We start from the raw sequence: 26,080 nt of genomic DNA on the forward strand, positions 1-26,080 counted from the left end.
AAAAGTTAAAGATAAGGTTAAAGTACGTGGCTTTTTTAATGTGAAATATCTTCTATTGACACTGTAACATGAATTTCCTGAAACATGCAGCCTCGCGAGAACTCTTAAGTCAAGTCTTTACAAATATTTTGATTGTCCCGAAAGTTGTTATTCAGTACGTCTTGTTCCGCAATGTTTGTAATGGCGCCTTGGCTCTAGCTCTTTTAAGAAAAAATTAGTTATTCTGCAAAATCTGTGCGACATTGGATTGTAAAGCAAATGTCCAGTTGCCATGGAAGTTAATGCTATAACATAGAACGGAACTATTTGCATGGACAGAGAGAACTTTGTGAATCTTGCTTTAATTCTCTTTTCTGGAAGAGAGTTTTAATCTCGAATTGTTCGCTGTATTTTAAAAATAACCGAAAGTAATTTTCTCACAGTTTCCTATCTTAGCGTAAAACAATAGTACAATAATGTGTACGTTGCTACGTAGTTCATCATCACTGCCTCGTCATCTTATACAGTGAGTAAATGGAACGTGTTGTAGCATCAACCAATAGTCTCCGAGGAAGATTTCTTTTTCGTCTGCACATGTTTACCGAGGCTGATTGCTGCTGTAAGTTTCATCGTCATCGATTTTATTTAAATAATATTTCTGACTGGGATGACAAGTTTCCATGAATACATAAGTTTAAAGTAAATCCCTCTGCATCTTCATACAGAGATCTTGACACACATGTCTAGTCTAACTACACAGCGCAGTGAAGGCGCTTATTAGAAACTGTAACGGAAGTTTCAAGCAGTGAAATCCAAAATACAACACGTAAGATCTGTTTTGGGAATTTATGTATACAAAACTTTTCTACAAAACGAAGTATTTTTCTTTGAGTTTCCGATCATATAAATCGAAAGCGAACGAGAACAGAATTTATCAGCTGACATATAGCGAAGTTCATAAAGATATAGCATATGACGGCACAAGGAAACCAACAAGAACAAATGTAACTTTCATTTCATTATTTCACTCTCTGTGTGCCATAGCTATTGTTATTGTAGCTTGCATTACGATATCCAGAATCGAAAAGTATTTAGATTCTTTCCGTGTCGAAGCCCATATACTAATATTAGCATGAAAACTTTCCATCGTGTGTCACGTCACCTCTCGTAGTACTTAGAAACATACAAAAGTTTTCATTGAGCCTCTTCTCGGCATGGTTCGTGACTTGTAACCAGTGGAAAGAAGTACCTTTTAACTTAAAACTATTATCAGTGTCTAGACTGGCGTTGTGGTTATTTTACTCGTAGAGCAATTTCTTTTAAGGTCTTCTGTTCATTTATTATTGGTTGCGCTCAGAAATCGAATCTTTCAAAAAAAACATACATGGACTCACGTCTTCTGCCTTAAATAATTTTGCTTTTGTGCTTATTTCATGCTCGTCCTCCCTTTTACTGTGAAATGAAATGGCTGCAGTGTGTTAAAAAGTCCTCCTTAGCGGTTCATTTCTCGACGAAATAGGAAATAAATTCTGCGCTTTCCCTTTCATATAATTTCCACGTATAAAAATTATAGATGGTATGTGGATTTTATGGCTGCTTGACTATGGTGAAATAAAGAATGTAGGAGGGCTTTAAAAAATAAGAAAATGTCCATTTATTTACGTAACCACGTACAAAATATAACAAAGTAATAGAGTCAGCGGGGGTGGAATACTCTAATGTAAGTTCAAGAATAATTTTCAGACGACCGTTATCAAACATTTTTGACTATTGTTATCCAAAAATTGTACAAAAAATCTCGAGATGTGGAAAGGCAATCTTAGCACTACTTCCTGTTTCTGGTTGTTGTCGAATAACGCCATACGACGCATGATGTTAGTTAAGCTAACTCCGAGAAATTCCGTGGTTAATACTTCAACTGATCAGTGATTGTACTTCCCTGGGATGATTAAGTGTTGTTTCATCTATTACCATTGATCAAAAGAAGAATCTGCGTCCAGCGAGAGCCAAAAATGAAAAAAATACGATATAAGTTTAATGTAATGTTTAATACAAACGGGGGAAAAATAGTTATTGCGAAGACCCAGCTGAGGACTTATGCAGAGCTATATACTCAAAAAGCAGACAGAATGTTGGATTCTATTCCTTTCGTTGTGCGCACAAGAGGCAACACGAACTCATTCCTGTTGCTGGAAAACATAGAGTACTGTGCTTAACCACATTACTTCTCATGTGTACTTTATTGTGGCTCACACAACACTTAAAAATTTACAATGATTTCATAATTTTTCAAATTTTTTATTCACAAGATTCTAGATCTTCTTCATTTAGTATTACATCAGAGTCAGTGCAAAATGAACATGAGTCATGATGTATCTCGTTTGATACGTAATGCCAGATATTGCAGTTGTCTGCTCAGTGTGCTTAGAATGTGCAGAGTCTCATGTAGAACACAGATGAACTGGAGGTAAAATGTGAGCCAGGTACCCTGAAAACTCAAATTTTCCATGCCACTGTCAGAATATATATGGCAAACTACATTTTCGATAATATGGCTGCATGGAAGTATGCATATACCTGAAGACTACTTCCTGCAAACATTTCTTTGAGATTGGTTAACATTTACGATAAAAAAGAGGCCATTGAACTAAGAAAAACAAACTTACGGGAAAATGGATTTTAAAATGTTATTAAAAAATGAATACTCGTACAAGACACATACCAATTAACATTCACCAGCACCATACGTTTTCCCTTCCTGCTCTAGTAAGGCTTCCTCTTTTGTGTTTTCAAGACAAGTTAGCCTTTTCCTTTAGTTTTTCGTTCTTCATGCAGCATCTTGTGACCTGCTTGATCCGTCATTGATCTCTAAACAAGCAGATCTTGTTCTGGGAAGGTGATAAAGCAGTGCTGCTTTTTTCAATCTTCAAATAGCCCATACTGTACAGAGAAACAGCTTCTAGGAGACCCCAAAGATGTTCCTTTTTCTTTTCTTTTTTTCTTTGGGACACTTGAACCAAATGATACTGCGCCAACTTTCATTTGAATTTTGTGTCTTGCCGTCAGTGCATCTTGTCAGCAGTGAATCAGATGCAAGTCTCTCATAGACAGGTACTATCTTGACAACATTGAAAGATGTGACGCTCTTGTAATTCGAATAGAGACAAATCGTTTTTGGATCTGAGAGTAAATACTCTGAAGATGTGAAATAGGCAATCAAATATTTTCGAAAAAAAATGATGTTTTAGGCACAATCTTCAGGCATGGCATGGCAGAAAACCGTATCACCTTAGAGGCTGAACGACATTGGTTCTCCTTGTGACGTATGCCATACGACTCTCTCTCTCTCTCTCTCTCTCTCTCTCTCTCTTTACGTGGATATTCACACTGTTCTGACCAGCTTCTGTATATAATCGTATGATTCCTTTCATCTCATCTTATAATTTGACTGTCGTTTCTCGTTCGGTTGCAGTGATCAACAAGGGGCAGGTGATGACGCAGTATTACAGGTTAATGAACAAGAGCGGAGGCTACACGTGGGTGCAGACGTGCGCCACCGTCGTCTGCAACTCGAAGAACGCAGACGAGCAGAACATCATCTGCGTCAACTACATTATCAGCGGACGCGAGTACGAGAACGTGGTGATGGACTGCTGCCAGATGGACGACGCCGTGCCGCAGACAGTCAAGAGGGAGGACAATGACCCCGAGAACCCCTCTCCCGACGCCGACAGGCCCGGCGGTACGTTGCAGACACTCGCAGCTGCCTTTACAGTCTAAGCTTCGCTTCTCAGTACGTGTTTTCGGCTCCCTACTAGTCTCACAACACCCTTCCAGGAAGGAAAATTTATGCAGCATGCCACCCTTGCAGACATACTGCTCCATGTCCTCCTCTGTTTACTTCACCAAGTAGTCAGAGTGGAAGAGAATTTTACCGACAAACTTTCAGATATATAGTCTGTAAGATTGTTATTAGGTAACAAAGATTAATCATACCTTACGTACTGTCTGGTCTGATACCGACGTGCTGCACAGGCATGTCATTGAAAATCGTGGTAGATGTCTACTAACGGAAGGAAGGAAGATTTGGGCTTAACGCCGAGGTCATTAGAGGCGGAGCACAAGCTCGGAATGTTGGAGAGATTAGGGAGGAAATTGGCCATGCTCCTTAAAAGGAATCACTCTGGGGTTTGCCTGGAGTTATTTAGAGAAATCAAGGAAAATCTAAGTCTGAATGGTCCGACGCGGATTTGAACTGTCATCCTCCAGAATGTGAGTCTATTGTGCTAACTATTGCACCTGCGCTAATAGATGATAAGGAAGATAAATTTTATGCTCGCCATTTCTGACATCTGTACTGTTACCTCATGAAATCGTAATTGCATAAGAGAAGAGAAAAATCAAAGAACTGTGCCATCAATAAAACAACCCTGGCGTAAAACAGACAGTCCTACGTGTACTGATGCTCCATACACATACCAACAGCTGTTCAAAATGTTAACTTACAACATCGCGACAAACTGTATAGTCAGTCCTGCGAGCTGCAGAAATTTGTTTTCATACCTAGCAATCAGGCCGATAGACGCGTTGAGACGAACCTCGTACACAAATCTGTTCACACCATCTTAGGAACAAATGGTCGTCAGTGCCATATCACTCAAAGCGCTGCGAAGTAGGATATTCCCTAACACAACCTGGTAAGCTTGCGGCCAATACTGCATACTGAAACGGTCTAGGCACTAGGCAATGGTACTATAATACCAAAAGTAAAAAAAAGGTGAAATAGTCGAAGATAAACCCAATTAATTTGTAATGAATCGTAGGACATCATCATATATTTATACTAAAACGGACAGAAATGGCCTATGAATAACTTCTGAATGTATGCCAGTAGAGTTCACTCCCTCTTGCGAAACGACGAGAAAACCGGTATGAGTAGATGTGTTCATATAGGACCTGAGCAATAGATGTTAATTACTTCCCTCCTTGAAAATTGCAGAAAAATGCAGGATAATGTACACTGATTCACACCTACACTAGTAACCTCAACAGATTCAATTTCAAGGATGGTACCCCTAGATACAATGTTTTAAGGAATTCCGTGTACTTTGACATATTCTATAGTAGCGTTAAAATATACCTCTGGTAACACAATAGAGAAATACGTTGCAGAGGTGTTCATCAGTATCAAAACCTGGCGCTATGATAAGAACCCGTTTTAGTACTGTCTTAGAATCACCCAATATTACAAAATTTCTCACAAAAAATTGACTTTTTAAAACAGTTTATAATCACCTTGATTTTGGGATTATATCCCTAGCGGCATCCGCTTATAATTCTAATTTGTTAATGTGCAAATTTCTCTATCCATTAACCTCTTTGCAAGTGTGAAAATGTGATCCTAACGATGTTAGAATCTCTTAATCTAGGTTAGGTATCAGTGACGGCACACTTACAGGATCGATGAGGAGTAGGTAAATAATAAAGTAATCAAACAGTTTTTAAAAATCGAGATTAATATTAACACTATCACATCAAAATTTTGATTGTTCTAAAATCGAAGAAAATCAGGCTACCATACATCAAATTTGACACAATTGAAATAATAATCAGACAAGTCCTGTTATTTAGAGACTTTAGTCACAAAAACAGCAGATGCTCGAGATAAAAAAAGAATTACAACTGCAAAATATTGTTTAATGAAAAGAGAAACTGTTAGGAAAGAAATTATTCAGTGTGGAAGGGAAGAGAGCGCGTATCACGACGTTTGTGTGGAATATGCTGCTCTATGGTGGTTGAAGCTTGATTTAAAGGCGATTGAGATGTGATTGTGAGAAAACTAAGGATGGTCTGTTATGAAAATATGCAAAAAGGATCTGCACTGAAGTGACTTTAAAATAGTTAAAGAAGGAAGTAATTTCTATGGCTACTTTTCAAGAGACGAAGACAAAATTTTTAACAATTTATTTATAAACAGTATTTCTTACAAATATTTCAGAAGGAAAAATCAGAGGTAAGAAAAACAGCAAGATAGAATCAAAAAAATACTGGATGAAACAATAATTTTACGTTATTAAGAAATGAAAGGAACAGAACAAAGCAGAGAGGAATGGTTTCAACACGGCATGGCCTTTAGGTGACTAAATAAAGAAAAACATGGAAACTGAAATTTAATATGATATATAATTAATTTCAAATTCTCCGCTTTATTTACATTTAAAACTGTGTGCATCGTTGGTTACGCAGTCGTTTCAGTTTGTTGTCAGGCTCCAGTAGTGCAGTGATAACTACGCTCAAGGGGGCCGGGGCCTGAGTGACAGTAATGACACGTCGGCCATTATGTGCCGGCTGTACTTGGAGTCGAGTCACAAATGTAATTTCCGTCCGTGGATCATTCTGTAACAGAGAAGGCACATGGCCTTAATCTCGACCCACCCTGCCCGATTTGCATATCGGAACCGAATGCATTAGAAGACGCCCCTTTCCACAATACGCATTTAACCTGGTTCTCTCCTTGTAGTTGATATAACGTGAATTTAGCTTAGACTTAAATGAGAACTACTTGCTAGTAGATGAGTATCACATGACTGAGATACTGTTCTCATTTCTGCTATTTCTCATCACTTTCATCTTTCTTCGACTTACTCCAAACCCACAATCTGTACTCATTGGACTGCTCATTCCAGTCAGCAGGTCATGTAATCCTTCTTCACTTTCACTGAGGATAGCAGTGCCATCAGCGAATCTTATCTTTGGTATCCTTTCACCATGAATTTTAATTCCACTCTATCGTTATAGTTTACCCGTATTTTTCTCAGAATTTCGAACATCTTGCACCATTTGACATCTAATGGAAAAGTGCTCATAGTTCTTAATGTATGCTTTTTACTGCTCATGTTACTAGACACTTTTGTCTTGTTTTGGTCGGTACTGCCGCCTCTGAAAGTTTGTCGGTGGAGTTATAGTTCGCCCTATTTCTTCTGACATGGCATTCGAACAAATGTGTCCGCCGCTCGTGGTCTCGCGGTAGCGTTCTCGCTTCCCGAGCACGGGGTCCCGGGTTCGATTCCCGGCGGGGTCAGGGATTTTCACCTGCCTCGAGATGACTGGGTGTTTGTGTTGTCCTCATCATTTCATCATCATCCAGGAAAGTGGCGAAATTGGACTGAGCAACGATTGGATAATTGTACGGGCGCTGATAACCACGCCGTTGAGCGCCCCACAACCCCAACATCATCATCGAACAAATGTAAGTTCCTGATTCGCTTGTAAAGTGTGTCTGTCCGCTAAGAGATACTTATTCTAAATGTTTTCCTATTGAAAATCACTCTGTCCATTTACTGGGGTAGGTAGTTTGCAGATGCAGCACACCTGCTTAGTAGACTCAGCTAGTTCGGTGAGATCGTGTCGTCCAAGGGCCAGCGAATTTAATAAAAAGACGCCTACCGACACCAGGAAGCGTCAGCGAACATTTTTCATCTAACAGAAGCCGTCTCCCACGATATAAACTATCAGCCCTAGACGTTAGTTGCGAAGACTTCGAAACCCCATGAATGCTGCCTGATCAAAAGTATCCGCACACTTATTAGTGGACATTAATGTGGGCTGTGCCCACCCTTCGCCTTTATGACGGCTCGCACTCTGCTCAGGATTTAATTAAATGAAATGAAATGAGCTGCTGCATTGTTGGCCGGGAGGTCCGATCCGGGGAAGTTCGGCCGCCAGGTGCAAGTCTTATTGCAGTCGGCGCCACATTGGACGACTTGCATGCAGGTGATGAGGATGAAATGATGATGAGGACAACACAACACCCAGTCCACGAGCGGAGAAAAATCTCCAACCCCGCCAGGAATCGAACCCGAGCCCGCTGCATGTGAGGCAAGCACATTACCACCCAGCTGAGCAGGCAGACCCATTTAATGAGGTGTATGAGTGTCTGTTCAGGAAAGGTAGTCGATTCATCCTCAGGAGCCGAAACCAGATAAGGTAGTGATGTAGCATGTTGAGGTCTGGAACGAAGCTGACGCTCTAACTCATTCCAGAAGTGTTCCATTGGTATCAGGTCGGGGCTCTGGACAGGCTAGTCCATTTCAGGAATTTTATTGCCCACAAACCATTGCCTCACCAATGTTACTTTATGGCAGGTTGCATTGTCCTCATGAGTCAATCATCGTGTCCGAATTGTTCCTCTACTGTACGAAATACACTATGCGATGAAATGTGTTAATATCCTTACGCACTTAGCGTTGTCTTATGCGCAATAACGGGGCCACACTGTGTCCAAGAAAAAGACTCCTATGCATAACATCACCTCCTCTGTACTTCACTGCTGACACTGCACATGAGCCGGCCGAAGTGGCCGTGCGGTTAAAGGCGCTGCAGTCTGGAACCGCAAGACCGCTACGGTCGCAGGTTCGAATCCTGCCTCGGGCATGGATGTGTGTGATGTCCTTAGGTTAGTTAGGTTTAACTAGTTCTAAGTTCTAGGGGACTAATGACCTCAGCAGTTGAGTCCCATAGTACTCAGAGCCATTTTTTTGAACTGTACATGATGGCGGCTAACGCTCTCCAGGCATTCGCCAAACCCAAGACCTTTCGTCGACCTGTCATAGGGTATAGGGTGATTCATCACGCCAGATCACTCGTTTCCATCCACTGTCCAGTGGCGTCCCTCTTTACACCGCCTCAAGCGCCACTTAGCACTGACTACATGATGTGTGGCTTGTGAGAAGCTGCTGGACCATTGTAGCCCCCTCCCCCCACCCCATTTTTTTAAACTCCCTACGCACAGTCAGTGTTCTAGCTAGACTGCTGATAGCCTTTGAGATTCACGAATGATTACTTCCGATGATTTCATGCATTTTTTTACTACCACTCTGCAATGCTCGGCAGTCCCTGTCTGCCAGTACACGAGATCTACCTGCTCTTGGTTTTGCTTTGGCTCTTGCTTCTCGTTTTCACTTCACGAGCACATCACCAACAGTTGGCCTGGGCGCCGTTAGGAGGACTGAAACGTCCGAAGTAGTTTTGATATTCAGGTGATATCCAAAAAATATTCCACGATCGAAGACACTGAGCCCTGCTGACTGACCCATTCTGATCGTAGTGCTTCTTTACTGACAACACTTTACTCCCCGCTTCGTTTTACACTGGCAGATCCGTCTCTCGTGGCATTTAGTGGGCAGTTGCATAGTTCATAAGGGCCTCCACATACTTTTGATCAGTTAGTGTATCTGCTGCTAGCCGATCTTTGAAATCATACAATATCGTAACGAAGCGGCAGCAAGGGCTCTGTTGTTGAACATGAGCGAGATGTGAAGGCAGCAGCTGTGTGAACCAAAGCACACTACTGCCAATAAACCATGCTATTGATAGATGTATTTTCCTCTTCTTCTTCTTCTTTTTAAGGAAGGATAGGAAGATAGAAGTCAGTCGCAATCCCATTGGTATTTTATTGGTCCTGCATATTCACATTTCAGCTATAAGTGGCATCTTCAGTACATTTGAGTGGGTTACCATCCAAGAAACTCGCAGCAGTACATGATTAGATTAGATTAGACTCGATTAAGTTTTCGTTCCGTAGACCTAAAAATGTGATGATTCTCGTGAGTGTGGAACATGTTAAAGAGTGTAAGATAAAAAGCATAGAACATTTGAATATAATACTGATTTCCCTGATCATTTGTCAGGAGATTGTGAAGATATGTGAACACGTTACAGTAAACTGGAACTGTTAATATTTACAGAATTGATACATTGTCAGAATGAAACATAGTTATGCACCTTCAATAAATTTTTCATATACAAAGTACGTAACCTTGATTGTTGTGAAGTGCTGCCAAAACTGAAATCTAACAGACATTTTTACCTAAGCTGGTCTAACAGTTTCTGTTAAGATATTCATCTATCGAGCTGAAGTGTTCCTGGTGCGTCTGATACTCAGGTGATATCCAAAAACTAGTCCACGATCGAAGACAATGAGATCTCCTGATGCGGCTCATTCTGCTGTTACTGCTTCTTTACTGACAACACAGTACACACCGCTTCGTTTTACACTTGCAGGTTGGTCTTTCGTGACTTTACTAGTGTACAGGAAGAACGTAACTCACTCAAATGTACTGAAGATGGCTTTTTATAGCTGAAATCTGAATATGCAAGAGTCACAAAGAAAAGTAATGCGACTGCGACAGATTTCTATAGTCCTATCCTTCCTCAAGTTAAGCTTTGGTCGTTGCGCACAAAGGTTCCTTATGGAACCAAAGTTTTTTTTTAATTTTTTTTTTAGAATCTTTATTCAATCCAATAATATCATACATAATAACCCACCACCTTATACATTAGTGGGTCTTAACATCTACAATACAATTCAATCATGTTAGCAGCATTTTCTATTTCTAGTTTTAATCTACTTACATGCTACAGGAAATGATGAGCTAGTTGTTCAATGGGTAAGAACTAATCTCTGCTCTAATCTAACTATTCTAGAAGCTACTTCCAGCAGCGTTACAGGAGTGCCAGTTATTGTATAAACCTACTATTTGGCCGTGCCCACCTATCTAATCCCAGTGGGCGTGCCCCTCGCACCAGGCTGGCCTTTAGAAAATCGCTGCAGGTTCTGTATGGTGATGTCCTGATCTACTTCCTACTGACAATTATCTATCTACTAGGTCACTATCGGTGTGCAATTGTCAAGTTCGGGTGTTTGCGTCCCCCTGTTCCAGGACGTGGCGGATTAACCAAAGTTGTTTAAGACATATTTTCGGTAGTAGTCGTCTCTTCGTGATGCTACTTGGACGAAATGACTCTGCGATAATAGTGTGATTATACAGTCGCGGGTTGAAGGTTAGCCTGCTTTTCGTATGCAGAAGATAAGATGACGAGCGGTTGGAGAACTGGCATGCCCCTCCCGGTTAATTCGTAACCTGTATCCTTTCTCGTGTTTTTTCGGGCAGATTTAACGTCTCTGTGTGCCTGCGCCCTCGGCGAGGGTCTATCTGGCCAGCCTCGATTTCATGTTTGAAGCAGAGAAAGACGACGGCGGGTTGCGGTTGCAGGTCGCAGCAGCGGCGCGGGCGCGGCCAGCCAGCAGCAGCCGCCGCAGCAGCCGCAGCCGGAGCCCCACCGGTCGCCACCGGACCTGGAGGAGGGCTCTTCGCAGGGCGCGGCCGGCGCCGGCGCGGGCGCTGGCGCGGGGGAGCCGCACGGCAGACGGCTCGCCGCCCCCGCACCCGGCCCATCGCAGGTAACGCCCCAGTCTGGGACGAGCCAGCACTGAGGAACCTACGGAGCTCAGTACGGGGGTCTTTCAATAAGTAACGCAACACACTTTTTCTGAAAGTAGGTTGGTTTTATTCAGGATTCCAGTACACCATACTATTCCCCACTCGCCGGCCGGTGTGGCCGAGCGGTTCTAGGCGCTACAGTCTGGAACCGCGCGACCGCTACTGTTGCAGGTTCCAATCCTGCCTCGGGCATGGATGTGTGTGATGTCTTTAGGTTTAAGTCGTTCTGAGTTCTAGGGGACTGATGACCTCAACAGTTAAGTCCCATAGTGCTCAGAGCCATATTCCCCACTCTTTTTGATACAGAACCCAATTTTTCGACGTAATCTCCGTTCAATACGACGGCCTTCGCTACCTTACTGGGAAGGCCCGTACGCCCGCACGCTACCGCTATACTGGTGGACGTCAGAGCCCACGTCTTGCTACATCAATAACCTACCCATCATCCATGTAAGCTTCCCACGGATTGCACCTTTCATTGGGCGAAGCAGATGGAAGTCGGAAAGTGCGACGTCCGAGCTGTAGGATGGATGAGGAAGAACAGTCCAATGAAGTACTGTGACCTCTCGGGCGCGCAGGCTCTTGGGCGAGTGTATCAGCACTACCTCCAGAGAAGTCCAGTTGAAGAGCGAGATGTTTGATTGTGATCTGTCGAGCATGTCAGATGAGAATTTCCGCACGTTCTATCTTTGTAGGAGTCACATCTGTGTGCTGCCGGCCAGCACGGGGGAGATCGGACAGATTTGCGCGACCTTGTTGCAGTAATGACAGACACCACGTCCGATGACTCACTGAGCGTTTGTTCATTGCCAGGTCTCCGTAGACACTTTACAAGCGCCTATGAATATCTGCGATGCTCTAGTTTTCGCCAAAAGAAACTCAATTACAGCACTATGCTTGGAATGAACCTCCGTTACAGATTCCATTTTGCAGACTACGTATAGCTCTGCCACCTATCTGAACTTCATGAAACTATAGGGGCTGAAGCGGGAAAATTCCGCAATGTCCCACAACAAATTCCGAATTTTTCCAACTGACTCTGGCCGAGAAAAAAATGTGTTGCATTACTTATTGAACGCCGCTCGTACAGAGTTGGAATGACCACTCCGTGAAACCGAAACGTGACTCTTGATGTCACAACCCCCATGATAGCACAGGGAAAACTGGCAAAATGTTCTGTTAAACGGAAGAGTGGCAATTCTTGTGAGCGGCCCCTCTCGCCGGAGGTTCGAGTCCTCCCTCGGGCATGGGTGTGTGTGTTGTTCTTAGCATAAGTTAGTTTAAGTAGTGTGTAAGTCTAGGGACCGAGGACCTAAGCAGTTTGGTCCCTTAGGAACTCTCTCTCTCTTTCTCTCTCTCTCTCTCTCTCTCTCTCTCTCTCTCTCTCTCACACACACACACACACACACACACACACACACACACACAAACGCGGGCGCAAAATTTTTGTTTACTGATACAACGTGATGCTATCTAGTTTCATTTTGTGTTTCAATGATTGAATCATTAGAGAGTCGCAAACCTGAGAACTACTAACAACTCCGAATGTTACTCACCAACATGGCATAGCCACCAAACACCGTTATTGATATTACAACTTGAGTCAGGAAGAAAGGTACATGCTTTGTGGGGTGATAGTGTTAGTGATTCTGAACAAAAAACTTCGAATCGACGGATGCCCTATTCCGAATGTTTTCCAAGATAGAACACATGTACGGTACATTGTTATTTATTTTCTGTATTATTCAAACATTGTCATTGTTTACAACATACCACAGTATTATAGAGGAAACTGGGACCAATAATTTCATACAGGACACTTTTGCTCCATCAATTCGGTAAACTATCCCAATTTAGCCTAGAAAAACTACCTAAGCTACAGCACATGTGCATCTCCCAAGATTTTCAATATTCTCGCGCTCTGTTTGAACAAATTATGAGTCCTAATTGGTCTTTTTGTACGAAATTTAATTTAGTTTAATTTTGTACTGCGACACGTTTTCTTTGGAGGTTGCCATTTTCGAGTTATTCAAGAAAAACGTATAAAAGTGATATTAATGTGTTCTATCTCGGAAACAGTTTGGAGTATGACGTAAGTCCATACGAAGTTTGTTGTTCAAAATCACTAATACTGTAACCCTCAAAGCCTGTGTCTTTCCTCCTGACTCACCCTGTATATGGAGAGAGACCCTTTAGTACTTTTTGTAATGTATCGCACTATAGGTTTAGTTTGTAGCTCACTGAACGAATCACTAGAAATTCACAAGCACTAATAACAACGCCGAACGCCCCTCACAAAAGTGTTCTAGCTGAAAAACAATGTCACGGATTTCTGCACAAAGGCGCCTTTAAGGAGGCTACAACGTGACATGGTCTAGGATTGGTTTGTAGTTTACTGAATGAATTGGTGGAAAGTTGCAGGTATAAGCACTATTAACAACTCCGAATGCTCCTCACGAATACAGCGTACCCGACAAATATCATGATAGATTTCTGGTCAAAGATGGCTTTTAGTAGACTCTACAACGTGACATTATACACGTATGTTTGGTTTGTAGCACGCTGAATGAAGCACCGGATAGTTCCAAGAGCAAGCACTACTAACAACTCTGAACGCCTCTCTTCTGGATAGTCGCCAGAACAAGCACTACTAACAACGCCCCTCATCACTACGGCGTAACCGACCAATACCGTCATGGTTTTCTGGGCGAAGACACCTTTAAGTACTTTCGTCAGTGTGATATTGTCTAGGTTTAGTTTGTAGTTCACTAAACGAATCACTGGAAAGCCGCAAGCACAATCACTTGTAACTACGCTGAACACACCTCACCAAAATGGCGCAGCCGCCAAACACCGTCACAAATTTTTGTGCCAACACTAAAGGGAGGTTGTTTTTATGCATTTATACTTAGTGAACTCTAAAGATGCAATAGGAGAAAAATGTGATATTTCAACTAAAAGACACTTTCGTATCACGTTATGCACGTGCCACTGGGCTCGTGTGGGACATCTGTGTCTATGAAAAATCAGAATCTATACATTAAAATCGGCCCACTAATGCCAATAATATTGACTCTATGTTCAACGGATGATTTTCATTGACACACAACCCCTAGAGTATGTGGCAGTGCATGGAATGGCTTGATAGATACAGCGGTAGGTAATGCCATTTTCCTTTTTGAACTATTCGATGCATCGTAAGGGCAGGTAAAAGCATGTGAAGGAAAGAAGTTCGGATTTATACGAGGCATCGGTAAAAGGAAGAGGATCAATGATTACAATGGACGGCAATTTATTTGCCCTTAAGACACTTGATCGCCACGAATCCTTAAAAAAGATAGACTTCAACGTCTGTAACACGTTAAATATGGACAACAAAAATGTCATAATCTTAACTACGTATTCCTCTAATACAGTTAACAACACAAGTTCATGAACATGGGGATACTATTACAGATATAATTCGCTTTATGCAGTTGGTGGATATGGAGGACAGTATGGGACGAAGGCTTCGAAAACGTTTCATTTAAACTCTCAGACATTAGCACGTTACCCTTTAGGAATAGATGCACTAGGAATTTAAGTGTGCTCTACTACTATAATCAGTCCCACCGGAGTGAAAGCAGGGAGAGAACAGTCATGTTACCAGCCGGATGCCATAATAGCGAAACCCACGTTAAATTCCATAATTGCAAGATGAGAAGATACCGTTACACATGTTGGTACTCATTCTGCCCGTAATTTCACGTATGACAACACAGAACACAGTATTGCTCATTGGATGCAAGATAAGAAACACATGGCAGGTTCTGCTCAGTACAATTATGTTCAATAACGGGTGGAGCCCAGTAACTCGGATTAATATTCTCAAAAGACGGCTGCGGAATAACTGAGTGTGATCGGTGAAGGCTATGGTATTCTCATTTTATCAGCTCAGACTGAGTTTCGATTGACTAAGTTGTCATGTGTTAGTATGGTTACTGACAAAGGACCATGGGGCTGATCCCGGCGGAGGTTCGAGTCCTCCCTCGGGCATGGGTGTGTGTGTTTGTCCTTAGGATAATTTAGGTTAAGTAGTGTGTAAGCTTAGGGACTGATGACCTTAGCAGTTAAGTCCCTTAAGATTTCACACACATTTGAACAGTTTGAACAAACTACCATGACCAAAAGCACGATTTTAACATGTTGAAATAACACGAATTCTGAAAGAAAAGTATTTGAAAGTTTCATGAACAAACACGTATTTAATTTAAGAATGAAGAAATGCATGAAATGCTAATCTCATTAAACTATATTCACACTTGGGTAGATCTCACTGCCAAAGGCTGTCTCACAAAAAGGGATTTTACGTGTAAAAAAGAGTGTATACAACCAAAAATATGACCTCAAAATGGAGTCATCGAATTTTAACTCTATGTGGAACAGATGAAAAAGCGCTGATGCAGATGAAAAACCGCTGCATGGTGAAAAATCAACTCTATACCTAATCCCAAACCATATCAGAAAACTCAAGAAAGATACTATTTTATACTCGCGAGGCCCCGACAAGGACCGTCTGAACGTTCACAAAATTTCCACGGGTCCGTCCTCGCCAAGTGGTGGGGAGGACCTGAACCGTTACTTGTTATCAGCCGCAGGTCAGTGAGGTTGAAAGAGAACGGGACATCTCTTAACTCGCCCTGCGTTTACTGCTAACCCCCCCACTACCAGAATACTGCAATGTTTACCAAGCGAGGTGGCGCCGTTGTTACACTCTAGACTTGCATTCTGGAGGAAGACTGTTCAAATACACGTCTGGTTGTCATGATTTAGGTTTTCCGTGATTTCCCTAAATCGTTCCAGGTAAATTTGAAGATTGTTCTTTTGCAAAGGTCGCGGTCGGTTTCCTTTCCCACCGTTTCGTAATCCGTGATTGTTCTCGTTATGTTCGTACAAGCGCTAACAGAAAGAAGTATGGATCGAAAAGGTATCACTCCATAATAAATAAACACATTTTCATGCACATTCTTCTTCTAGAGGCTCCTCACAACAGTAAAAGAGTGAAACTCAATGTGACTCCCGTATTAATGACATGCTTGTAAGTACGAGGTGACAAATATTATGAAACAGAACTGACAGTACCTTTTTAAGACGCCTTTAACTAGTCTCTACAACGTGACGTCAACTAGGTTTAGTTTGTTTTTCAATGAAAGGATCATTAAAAAGTTGAAAGCAGTAGCACTACCAACAATTCCGAACGCTGCTCGGCCGGATGGAGTAGCCGCTAAACGCCGTCACGGATGTAAAGACGCCTTTGACCAGTGTCTCCAGTTTATTATTCAATTCATTGAGAGGACTGGACAGCATCAGAGAAAACACTTAATAAAAACAATTTCGCTGACTTCGTGAAATGTTTGAATAAATATGAAGACGCGCTTAAAAGTTCTATGGGTGCCACAGAGATACAGTTGACATTAACGAAGTGAGCACGTGGTTTTACTCGGCGATTGTCTTGAATAAGTGTCTTTAGTCGACATAAAAGTTTTTTGGGTCTGCTACCGCGTTTTATACGTTTTGACGCGGTACGATACCCAGAAATCTTTTATGTCGACTGACTGGTCGCGGAAGCCTACGCAATTATAAGTGTTTTTAGCTTTCTTTTTACGTCATATTTGTTTACACGCTCAAGTTTTCAACGACTTCCTCTGTCGTCGAATTAGTCGTTGACGTCGTCGTCGTCGCCGCCAGGAGTTAACTGTCGTATTAATAGGCCGTGTGGGACTTTCGTTTATAGTTGGCCGAATTATGTCGTGGGGGTGACACGAAGCCACGGAACTAATATGATAATGAGCAAGGATCTGGAGGTAGTAAGGTGCTGAGCATAAATTAAATGCCGGCCGGGGTGGCCGAGCGTTTCTAGGCGCTACAGTCTGGAACCGCGCGACCGCTACGGTCGCAGATTCGAATCCTGCCTCGGGCCTGGATGTGTGTGATGTCCTTAGGTTAGTTAGGTTTAAGTAGTTCTAAGTTCTAGGGGACTGATGAGCTCAGAAGTTAAGTCCCATAGTGCTCAGAACCATTTGAACCATAAATTAAATAATTCTTTTAACATATTTATTAAACACAGAGGCCAAATTTAACATCAACAAAGATGAGCATCACTTATTCCCCACATAGGCCGAGTTTAACATAAATAATTAGGAACCATTAAGCTCATGGAAATATGATAAACAAAAAACCTTAAAATAAAATTTCTGCAGTAGTATAGAGGATTTATTTCTTGTAATCAAAACTAAACAAACTCTTTGAACTCTATAAATACTAGAAAATCACCCCAGAGGTAATTACTGTTTCTAACAGCAGTTTTGGCTACTTGGGAGTCAATATTACAAAGACCATAATGTGCATACGCTTGAAACATTAAAAAAAAACTTTCGAGGTAGCAGAGTATGCAACTTCTACACGGACTTTAAAATAACATGGTGAACATTAGCAAATCAACAAACATAAGCAGTTATTCACAAGAGCAACCAAAGATAAATCCAATGCAAATAAAGGGACTGAAACGTGTGGATTAAACAAATTAACGGTAACCAGTTTGAACTAGGCCCACATCCCGAACGGTTGCTCGATTCAGTACAGATTCTAAAATATACATGTTGTTGTTGTGGTCTTCAGTCCTGAGACTGGTTTGATGCAGCTCTCCATGCTACTCTATCCTGTGCAAGCTTTTTCATCTCCCAGTATCTACTGCAACCTACATCCTTCTGAATCTGCTTAGTGTATTCATCTCTTGGTCTCCCTCTACGATTTTTACCCTCCACGCTGCCCTCCAATACTAAATTGGTGATCCCTTGATGCCTCAGAACATGTCCTACCAACCGATCCCTTCTTCTGGTCAAGTTGTGCCACAAACTTCTCTTCTCCCCAATCCTATTCAATACTTCCTCATTAGTTATGTGATCTACCCATCTAATCTTCAGCATTCTTCTGTAGCACCACATTTCGAAAGCTTCTAAAATATACATACAGAAAATAAATTAAATTTACATAACATATTAATGGCAAATAGCGCACAGGCCTTCAACCATGACAAAGAAAATGAGGGTAGACAACAGAGTTCGTTTGACCCGTCAGTCATGGGATTAACAGACCAGAATTTACATAACTGTATAAATTACAACACACATATGGGACTTTTAATCTTAACTTACAAGGAAAAGTCTTAATGAACCTAAACCCAGAGAGTTCAGGAACCAGTAGTGCAGGTAAAGGCTAATCTTTCTAAATCAACGTTAACTGACAATGAAAACATTTTTAATATACCTAAACATAGAAAACACATGCACCAGTAGTTCAGGTAAAAGAAAGTCTTTCTAGACCAGGTACTCACTAACAGAACAAGATAAAATGGAAGCCCTCTTACAGCCGAATAAATGTTTAACTAGAGCACGTCCGTATTACCGGCGACTCTCCAGTAGGGTTAGAGACACTCCTCAAAGTAAACATCAGCCATCCAAACATGGCGAGCGCACGTCCACAGTTTAGCAATCTCAGGATGCGATCCAGATAAACTTCTCACCAGTCAATCCGCGGCAGACTTCCAGTGTGAGCTACGCGCGCGTTTAACTTCCGCTCGAGGCACCGCAAAGGTGCCACGTACAGAGACATCAAAGAAACTGTAACTATGTGACAAAACCCAAAGTCGTTCCATAACCAAAGCACGTCTCAGGAGCTTTGATATGGTACCAGGAATTATGTCGATGTCGGTGATGGAGGAACCTTAGTTGAGATGCGATTGCTTCAGATGATGGATAACCCAGCTTATTTCTTTGTAGCCTTTTCCCATCGTGTGTGTTTTCCATGCACTTCTAAGGGTGCAGCTACTGTCTCGGTTAAAGTTGTATTTTCTGATCTCAATGGTTTCTTTGATGACAGACTCCCAGTACGTAGGTGCATGGCAACAAATATAACCCTGGTAGCATACGAAAGTATGGAAGTTTCGTGAATTCGTGATGTCTCCATGACGTAATTTGGACTACTACATATGAAAGTATCACACAGCCTATTGGTGTGACAACTAACTCCTGACGACAGTGACAGAGGAAGGCAATGAAAGAATGTGCATGTAAACAAATCTGACGTGATAAAATACTAAAAAAAATTGACAGTTAATGAAGTTGGTTTTTATTATGTTGGTTCTTCAAGTAACCTATGCCCTACCAGTTAACTATGTCTTCTTTATAGCATCATTTGTCCTCCATCGACCTACATAAGACAGAATCAACCACACCTACCGGTGTGTCTCAAGACTTTGCCCTTTCCCCTCTCATTTACATCCTGTACACTGCAGGCATTACTAGTCGTACAACCCTCACCTATCCCCGGCATTATGCTCACGTCTCTGCATACCTAGATACCCGGCACAGGCTCCAATTCCTGTATGCCATCATCTTTGGCCGCACTACTCATCCTTCCCGTGGTTTAGGTTTCCTCATCTCTCCATCTGCAACTAATCTATTCCTCTCACTAGCACACTAAAGCATTTAGGACTAACACTCGACAGAAAAGTAATGTGAATTGCACACCCCCTTATCACCCATCACAAACGCCGGACACTCACTGAAACCACTAACCGTGCGATCCTAGACCTGCATCCTTCTACTATTTTCCTCACTTACAAATCCCACAGCCACCCAATCCTAATTAATGCCATTGTTTTCTTGATCTCTGCCTTTTACAAATCCTACAAACTCCTAGATATCATAGAAAATCTGCTCATCGCCTCGCCTTCCATGTTCGCATACTATCCTCAACTCGCGTTCTGTATCAAAGCTCATCAATTTACCCCATCTTCTTCTCCTCTTGGAGCACCTTCGTACTCAATACATTAATCAGAAAACCTAACCCAGCACCCTCTAACCCACCCACTAACCACCAACCGAGGTACCCTGCTGCGACACTGCATCCACGTCCTACCTTCCATGCACCTCCATATCTTGGCCAAAGAAGAAATGTCTCTCGCGATACACCCTTCTTTCCAGCCCGAGTCAACAACTCTCCACATGACCCAATCCGACCACTTTCTCCCTTATCCATCCTCTTCCTCGATAACCATAAGCTGCTTTCTATGGTTCTACAAGGTCCCATTGTAGTATTCATCATATCACCTCCATCAGGAACATGACCATTTTTATGCACCACCAGCATCATCACTATAGCATGGAAGCATCAACTTCAGCTTCCATTATTGTGTAAAATCATTTAATTTAAATCATAAAAATATCTTCATCAATGTACGGCTTAAAATAGAATTTGTTTCAGCTGTTTTGTGTAATTAAAACTTTGTTAAGCGTGTTAAACCTTTGGCTGAAGAGCCTCTGCCAGTCGCCTTTGCCCCTCAATTGGTCTGATTGTGTACTGAAATTGTCTAACAACTAAGTCGAAATTTGTGTCTAAGGAATATATGAATATACCCTGCCCACTCACACTAACTTGACTACCTGTCAAGAGACTGAGTAACCACCAGTTGTAGCACAGGCCGCTGTGAGACCTGCAGGAAGAGTGTCAGTGAGGCTCTGGAAGGTACTGACAGGATGTGGAGCCATGCCGACTTCAGGGCCGTGGTCAGCTGAGCTACATTTCTCGGTTGCGGATCCATGCCTCGAACGGCGTGATCGAGGAGGTCCAACAGATTCTCGACTAGGTTTGAATCCGAGGAGTTTGGTCCCCAGGGGAGTACGGTAAACTCATCCTGGTGCTCTTAGAATGACGGACGTACAGTGCTAGCTGTGTGAGATGTTGCATTGTCCTGCTGGTATACGCTATCGGGCCGAGGAGAAACAAACAGCATGTACGGGCGGACATTGTCCTCGAGGATACATGCATACTTGTGTTGATCCATTGTACCTTCCAGAATAACTAGTTCACCCAGGGAATACCACGATAACATTTTCTGTATCATAACGTTCCCTCCTGGTTCCAGGGTGTTTCCTTTCAGACGTTTCACGCCGTACACGTCGACGGCCATCTGTCCAATGGAGAATAAAAAGTTATTCATCTGGAAAGGTCACCTGCCGCCGCTCAGTGTACGTCCAGTTGCGATACTGTCGAGCAAATTCTAGCCTTCGTCGGTGACGAACAGCAGTTACCATGGGTGCACGAGCCACGCACCTGCTGTGGAGACCCATATACAGCAACGTTTGCTGAACAGTCGTTGAGAAGGCGCTATTGGTAGCCCCTTGGCTATCAGTTGCTTGACAGTTACAAGTCTATTCGCACATTTCCACAACCGTCGTTCACCCCTGTCATCTATAGCCCGTAGTGCATCACAGTTGCCTCGGCACCGATTTTGCCATGCACGGTGTACTTTAACCACGGGGGCACGCGAACAGTTTATAAACTCAGCCGTTTCGGAAATCCTTCCACCCTTGGCCCGTAAGCCAATAATCATGCACTTCGAGATGTCAGCTAAAACTCTGCGTCTCCGCATCACGGCAACGACTTCACTGTTTACGACGTCCCCATGCTAGTGCTGCCACCTGCCGTCTGTGAGTGATTATCGCTCGTTGACTTCGAACATAGGCTGTTGTCACATTAATCTTACTGTACCGTATATAAAACTTACATTTAACGATATGGAAAATGTAAAGAACTGATTATTTATCAAGTCTGAATACATCGAAAATCAAAGTCGAATTAATCCCAAACGCCGGCCGGGGTGGCAGAGCGGTTCTAGGCGCTACAGCCTGGAACCGCGAGACCGCTACGGTCGCAGGTTCGAATCCTGCCTCGGGCATGGACGTGTGTGGTGTCCTTAGGTTAGATAGGTTTAAGTAGTTCTAAGTTCTAGGGGACTGATGACCTCAGATGTTAAGTCCCATAGTGCTCAGAGCCAACTGAACCTTTTTTTTTTTAATCCCAAACAAAATGGATGAGTTCGATAGGAATTACAATATGAGATGGGATGAAGAGCTTAGCGGACCTTATTCAGGTTCCTGATGAATAGAGTGTGACAGTCTTCAATCTTAGCTAATGGCCCATTTCCAACGACCCTGACGTCACACTGTAAATTGTCTTTCGTTCTCCCCGTCATCTTCGTCGAATTAGGCAGTCAGCTCGCTGCGCTGTACCGAGAAGGTGTGAGTGAGAGGGTGTTTTGTACGTTGCCGCAGCTCGGCGGCGGGCTGAGCATCCGCGCGCTCAAGAAGCTGGCGGCGACGCGCGGACGCCCGCACAAGCGCAAGCTGCTTTCTGACGAGGACAGCAGCTGCTGCAGCTCCGACGAAGACGACGAGGACGACGAGGACTCGTCGGCGGCAGCGGCGGCGGCTGCGGCGGCGGCGTCGGTGGCGGCGTCGGCGGCGGCGGCGGTGGCGATGGCAGCGGCGGCGGCCAAGCGAGCGGCCGTGCTCAGCCCCGCGTCCTCGTCCTGCCACTCGTCGTCGGCGGCGGCCGCGCTGCCCTCCGACCACAGCCCCAAGCCCGACGACCCCGACGGCCAGCCCGGGCCCCCAGGTAAGCCCCAGTTCTCTCAATTCTGACCTCGGCTATTGCAAAAACGCCAGCGATATCGAAAAGAAGGTTGCCTAGTAGTGACAGGACGCAAAGGGATCATCCTGATGAGTGCTTCCAGTTTCTTAGTTTTTAAAATTATTTTACAGTTATCTAGTCCCCCTATTGGTGGCGGGCTCCCATCGGTCAAATTGCCCTTCTTCTGCCATTGTATTATAAAATTTACAATTTGAATATCAATGTTTAAGAAGGTAAAATACGCGACGATGTTTATGAAAAGATGATTGTGATTTGGTGTACATTCTTTTTATTACGACCATAATATGACGGGGCTCCTGCTAATTGTAACTACTGGGATGTGGGAAGTGCTGGGGGAAGATGTTACATACAGGGTGAAAATTATTTAAACCGGAGAATTCTAGGAGGTTGCATAAGACACCAAAACAATTGGCTGTGGTGTACGGGAAGGTGTCGTCGTTGAGTGACTGTAGGGGGATACGAGATGACTTGGACAGGATTTGTGATTGGTGTAAAGAATGGCAGCTAACTCTAAATATAGATAAACGTAAATTAATGCAGATGAATAGGAAAAAGAATCCTGTAATGTTTGAATACTCCATTAGTAGTGTAGCGCTTGACACAGTCACGTCGATTAAATGTTTGGGCGTAACATTCCAGAGCGATATGAAGTGGGACAAGCATGTAATGGCAGTTGTGGGGAAGGCGGATAGTCGTCTTCGGTTCATTGGTAGAATTTTGGGAAGATGTGGTTCTTCTGTGAATGAGACCGCTTATAAAACACTAATACGACCTATTCTTGAGTACTGCTCGAGCGTTTGGGATCCCTATCAGTTCGGATTGAGGGAGGACATAGAAGCAATTCAGAGGCGGGTTGCTAGATTTGCTACTGGTAGGTTTGATCATCACGCGAGTGTTACGGAAATGCTTCAGGAACTCGGATGGGAGTCTTTAGAGGAAAGGAGGCGTTCTTTTCGTGAATCGCTACTCAGGAAATTTAGAGAACCAGCATTTGAGGCTGACTGCAGTACAATTTTACTGCCGCCAACTTACATTTCGCGGAAAGGCCACAAAGATAAGATAAGAGAGATTAGGGCTCGTACAGAGGTATGTAGGCAGTCAGTTTTCCCTCGTTCTGTTTGGGAGTGGAACAGGGAGAGAAGATGCTAGTTTTGGTACGAAGTACCCTCCGCCACGCACCGTATGGTGGATTGCGGAGTATGTATGTAGATGTAGATGTAGATGGAGCTTTTTCTCGTATAGCAAAATTACCTATGAGCATTTTTAATCGCATAATCGCTCTGAGCACTCGTTAAATTGTGCATAACATGAGGACGGGTCAGACTAATGTCAGAAATGTCTTTAATGAGAATCCATTTCACTTACAGAGAGTGCACGACCTGGAAACATACAATTATCCTCTCAGAGCACAGTTTTCGCATTTGCATGGAACAATGTCAAACGCATCCTACTTTTTCTGTCCTCTGTAGTGTTAACAGGTGAAGGAACGTTTGGGCGAGATTGGGTTTTCAACATCCACAATTCGCATGTTTTGAGTGAGATTAATCTACATGTCACATTTACTCCCGCTCGTCAGTTGCCGTTCTACTTGAATGTGTGGGCAGATGTTGTTGGTGACTGTTTAATTGGGCTGTATCTTCTATCTAAGCCATTAAATGACAGGCATTATTATTGTTTCCTCCCCAGACTATTGTCAGAGTTGTTGGGTGACGTGCCACTCGCTAAAAGACAGCGCACTTTGTTCCAGCATTACGCGGCGCCGACACATTTTGGTCGTCCTGTGCGTCGATTCTTAAACGGACAGTTTCCAGAAAAGTGAATTGGCAGTGGTAGTCCTGTACCATAACCTACTCGATTCCCTATTTGACATCTCTTGGCTTTTCTGTGTGACGTGAAATGTGCAACCTTGTTTACAAAGCCCCTGTTGAATCAGAAGAGGACCTGATTGCCCAGATACCGGCAGCAGCAGCTGCAGCAGTAAGAATTAAGGACACTCCTGCAGTCTTTGACCGTGTTAGATAGAACATGACGTGCCGGTATAACCTTTGTTTACAAGTCAATGGAGGCATTTTTGAACCTCTACTTCAAATGAGGTAATTGTGTTTTGTTAATGTTTTTATCTCTTGATAATAAAGAATTAAAAACTTGTTTGTATAACTTTTTGTCCTCACGGGAAAAAACATTAGAAAAAGTATTTTCATTGTCTCATGCAACCTCCCAGAGTCTATTAGTTCAGTTAATTTAAAAAATCCTCACAGGAAAATATGACATTAAAGAAAAGTATATTTTTTCGGTATCCTGTGCAACTTACCAAAGTTTGTGGGTTTAAATAATTTTCACCCTATAGAAAAAAATCTGGGAGGGAAGTGATAGGAGGGGTGTAGATGTTGAGTGGGATGTCAGCTGGGCAAAGAATTTTTATTTACGATGGTTAGAGTAGGTTTTGGTTCCAAGGAAGAAGAAATTGCAGGGATCAGTTCATGGTCTGAGAGTGGAAGGTGACTAGAATTATTTTGGAAAAGCTCATAGTGTGTTTGGAGATAAAGAGAAGGTGGAATGTGCTCCTAGAGGAACGGCCTACTGGCTTTCAAGGATGGAGAAGACTATAGGGTTGTTGGGAATCAATTTTACGGGAGATGTAGGAGAGGCGAAGGTGTTCTAGATGTGGGAACTTATTGAGCTGCTCCAGGATACGAGTGGGAGAAGGTAGTCGGATACCGAAAGCAATGACAAGTGCATGTTCTTCCAAGATTTGGTGGGAGCAGAAGTTTGTGCTGCAGGAGCATAGTAAGAAAGGAGCAGACTCGGGTTTTATGTGTATAGATGATGGTTGGTTAGTAGTTGTAGTCTAATTTGGGCTCTCTTTTGTATGGTTACTAGCTGAGGGTTGCAGGTTACTTTTTTCATCGAGTATTTCTTTATTTGGTTACTTTTAGCAATCAGACCCAGATGACTGCGCGACGTCACAGTTAAGGCTCTCCATCTGCTTCTGTCTTTTTCTGTCAGTCTCCAGTTCCCTAAGACTCCCAACTGCAACAAGTCTTGTCTTACTCCATCCATCCACCTCTTCCTGGGTCTTCCCACTAGTCTGCTGCCGGACGAGATCCATTGCACTTTTGCGCTGTCTCCTTGTTTCCATTCTCTCTACGTGTCCAGCCCATTGGAATCTTTTGCTTTTCATATTACAACGATGTTAGCCTCCTAGTATAGCTCTTCTAGTCCTAGATTGTGCGCCTTCTCTATTCTCCACCAGTTATATCCCAGACCGTGCCATATATTTGTCTGTG

At 42.9% G+C, this 26,080-nt stretch overlaps 1 protein-coding gene across 1 annotated transcript in view; it reads left to right on the top strand.

The window, feature by feature from the left end:
* The window catches only part of LOC126470915 (protein trachealess-like), a 324,995-nt gene that overhangs the window by 264,170 nt on the left and 34,745 nt on the right, over nt 1-26,080 (top strand). Inside the window, exons 9-11 of the mRNA XM_050098945.1 lie at nt 3,452-3,721; nt 11,034-11,221; nt 22,415-22,757. Of these exons, the coding sequence (XP_049954902.1) occupies nt 3,452-3,721; nt 11,034-11,221; nt 22,415-22,757 (801 nt within the window). The remainder of the gene's footprint in view (nt 1-3,451; nt 3,722-11,033; nt 11,222-22,414; nt 22,758-26,080) is intronic.

Source organism: Schistocerca serialis, chromosome 3, assembly GCF_023864345.2.
Source record: "Schistocerca serialis cubense isolate TAMUIC-IGC-003099 chromosome 3, iqSchSeri2.2, whole genome shotgun sequence".
Classification (NCBI taxonomy): Eukaryota; Metazoa; Arthropoda; class Insecta; order Orthoptera; family Acrididae; genus Schistocerca; species Schistocerca serialis.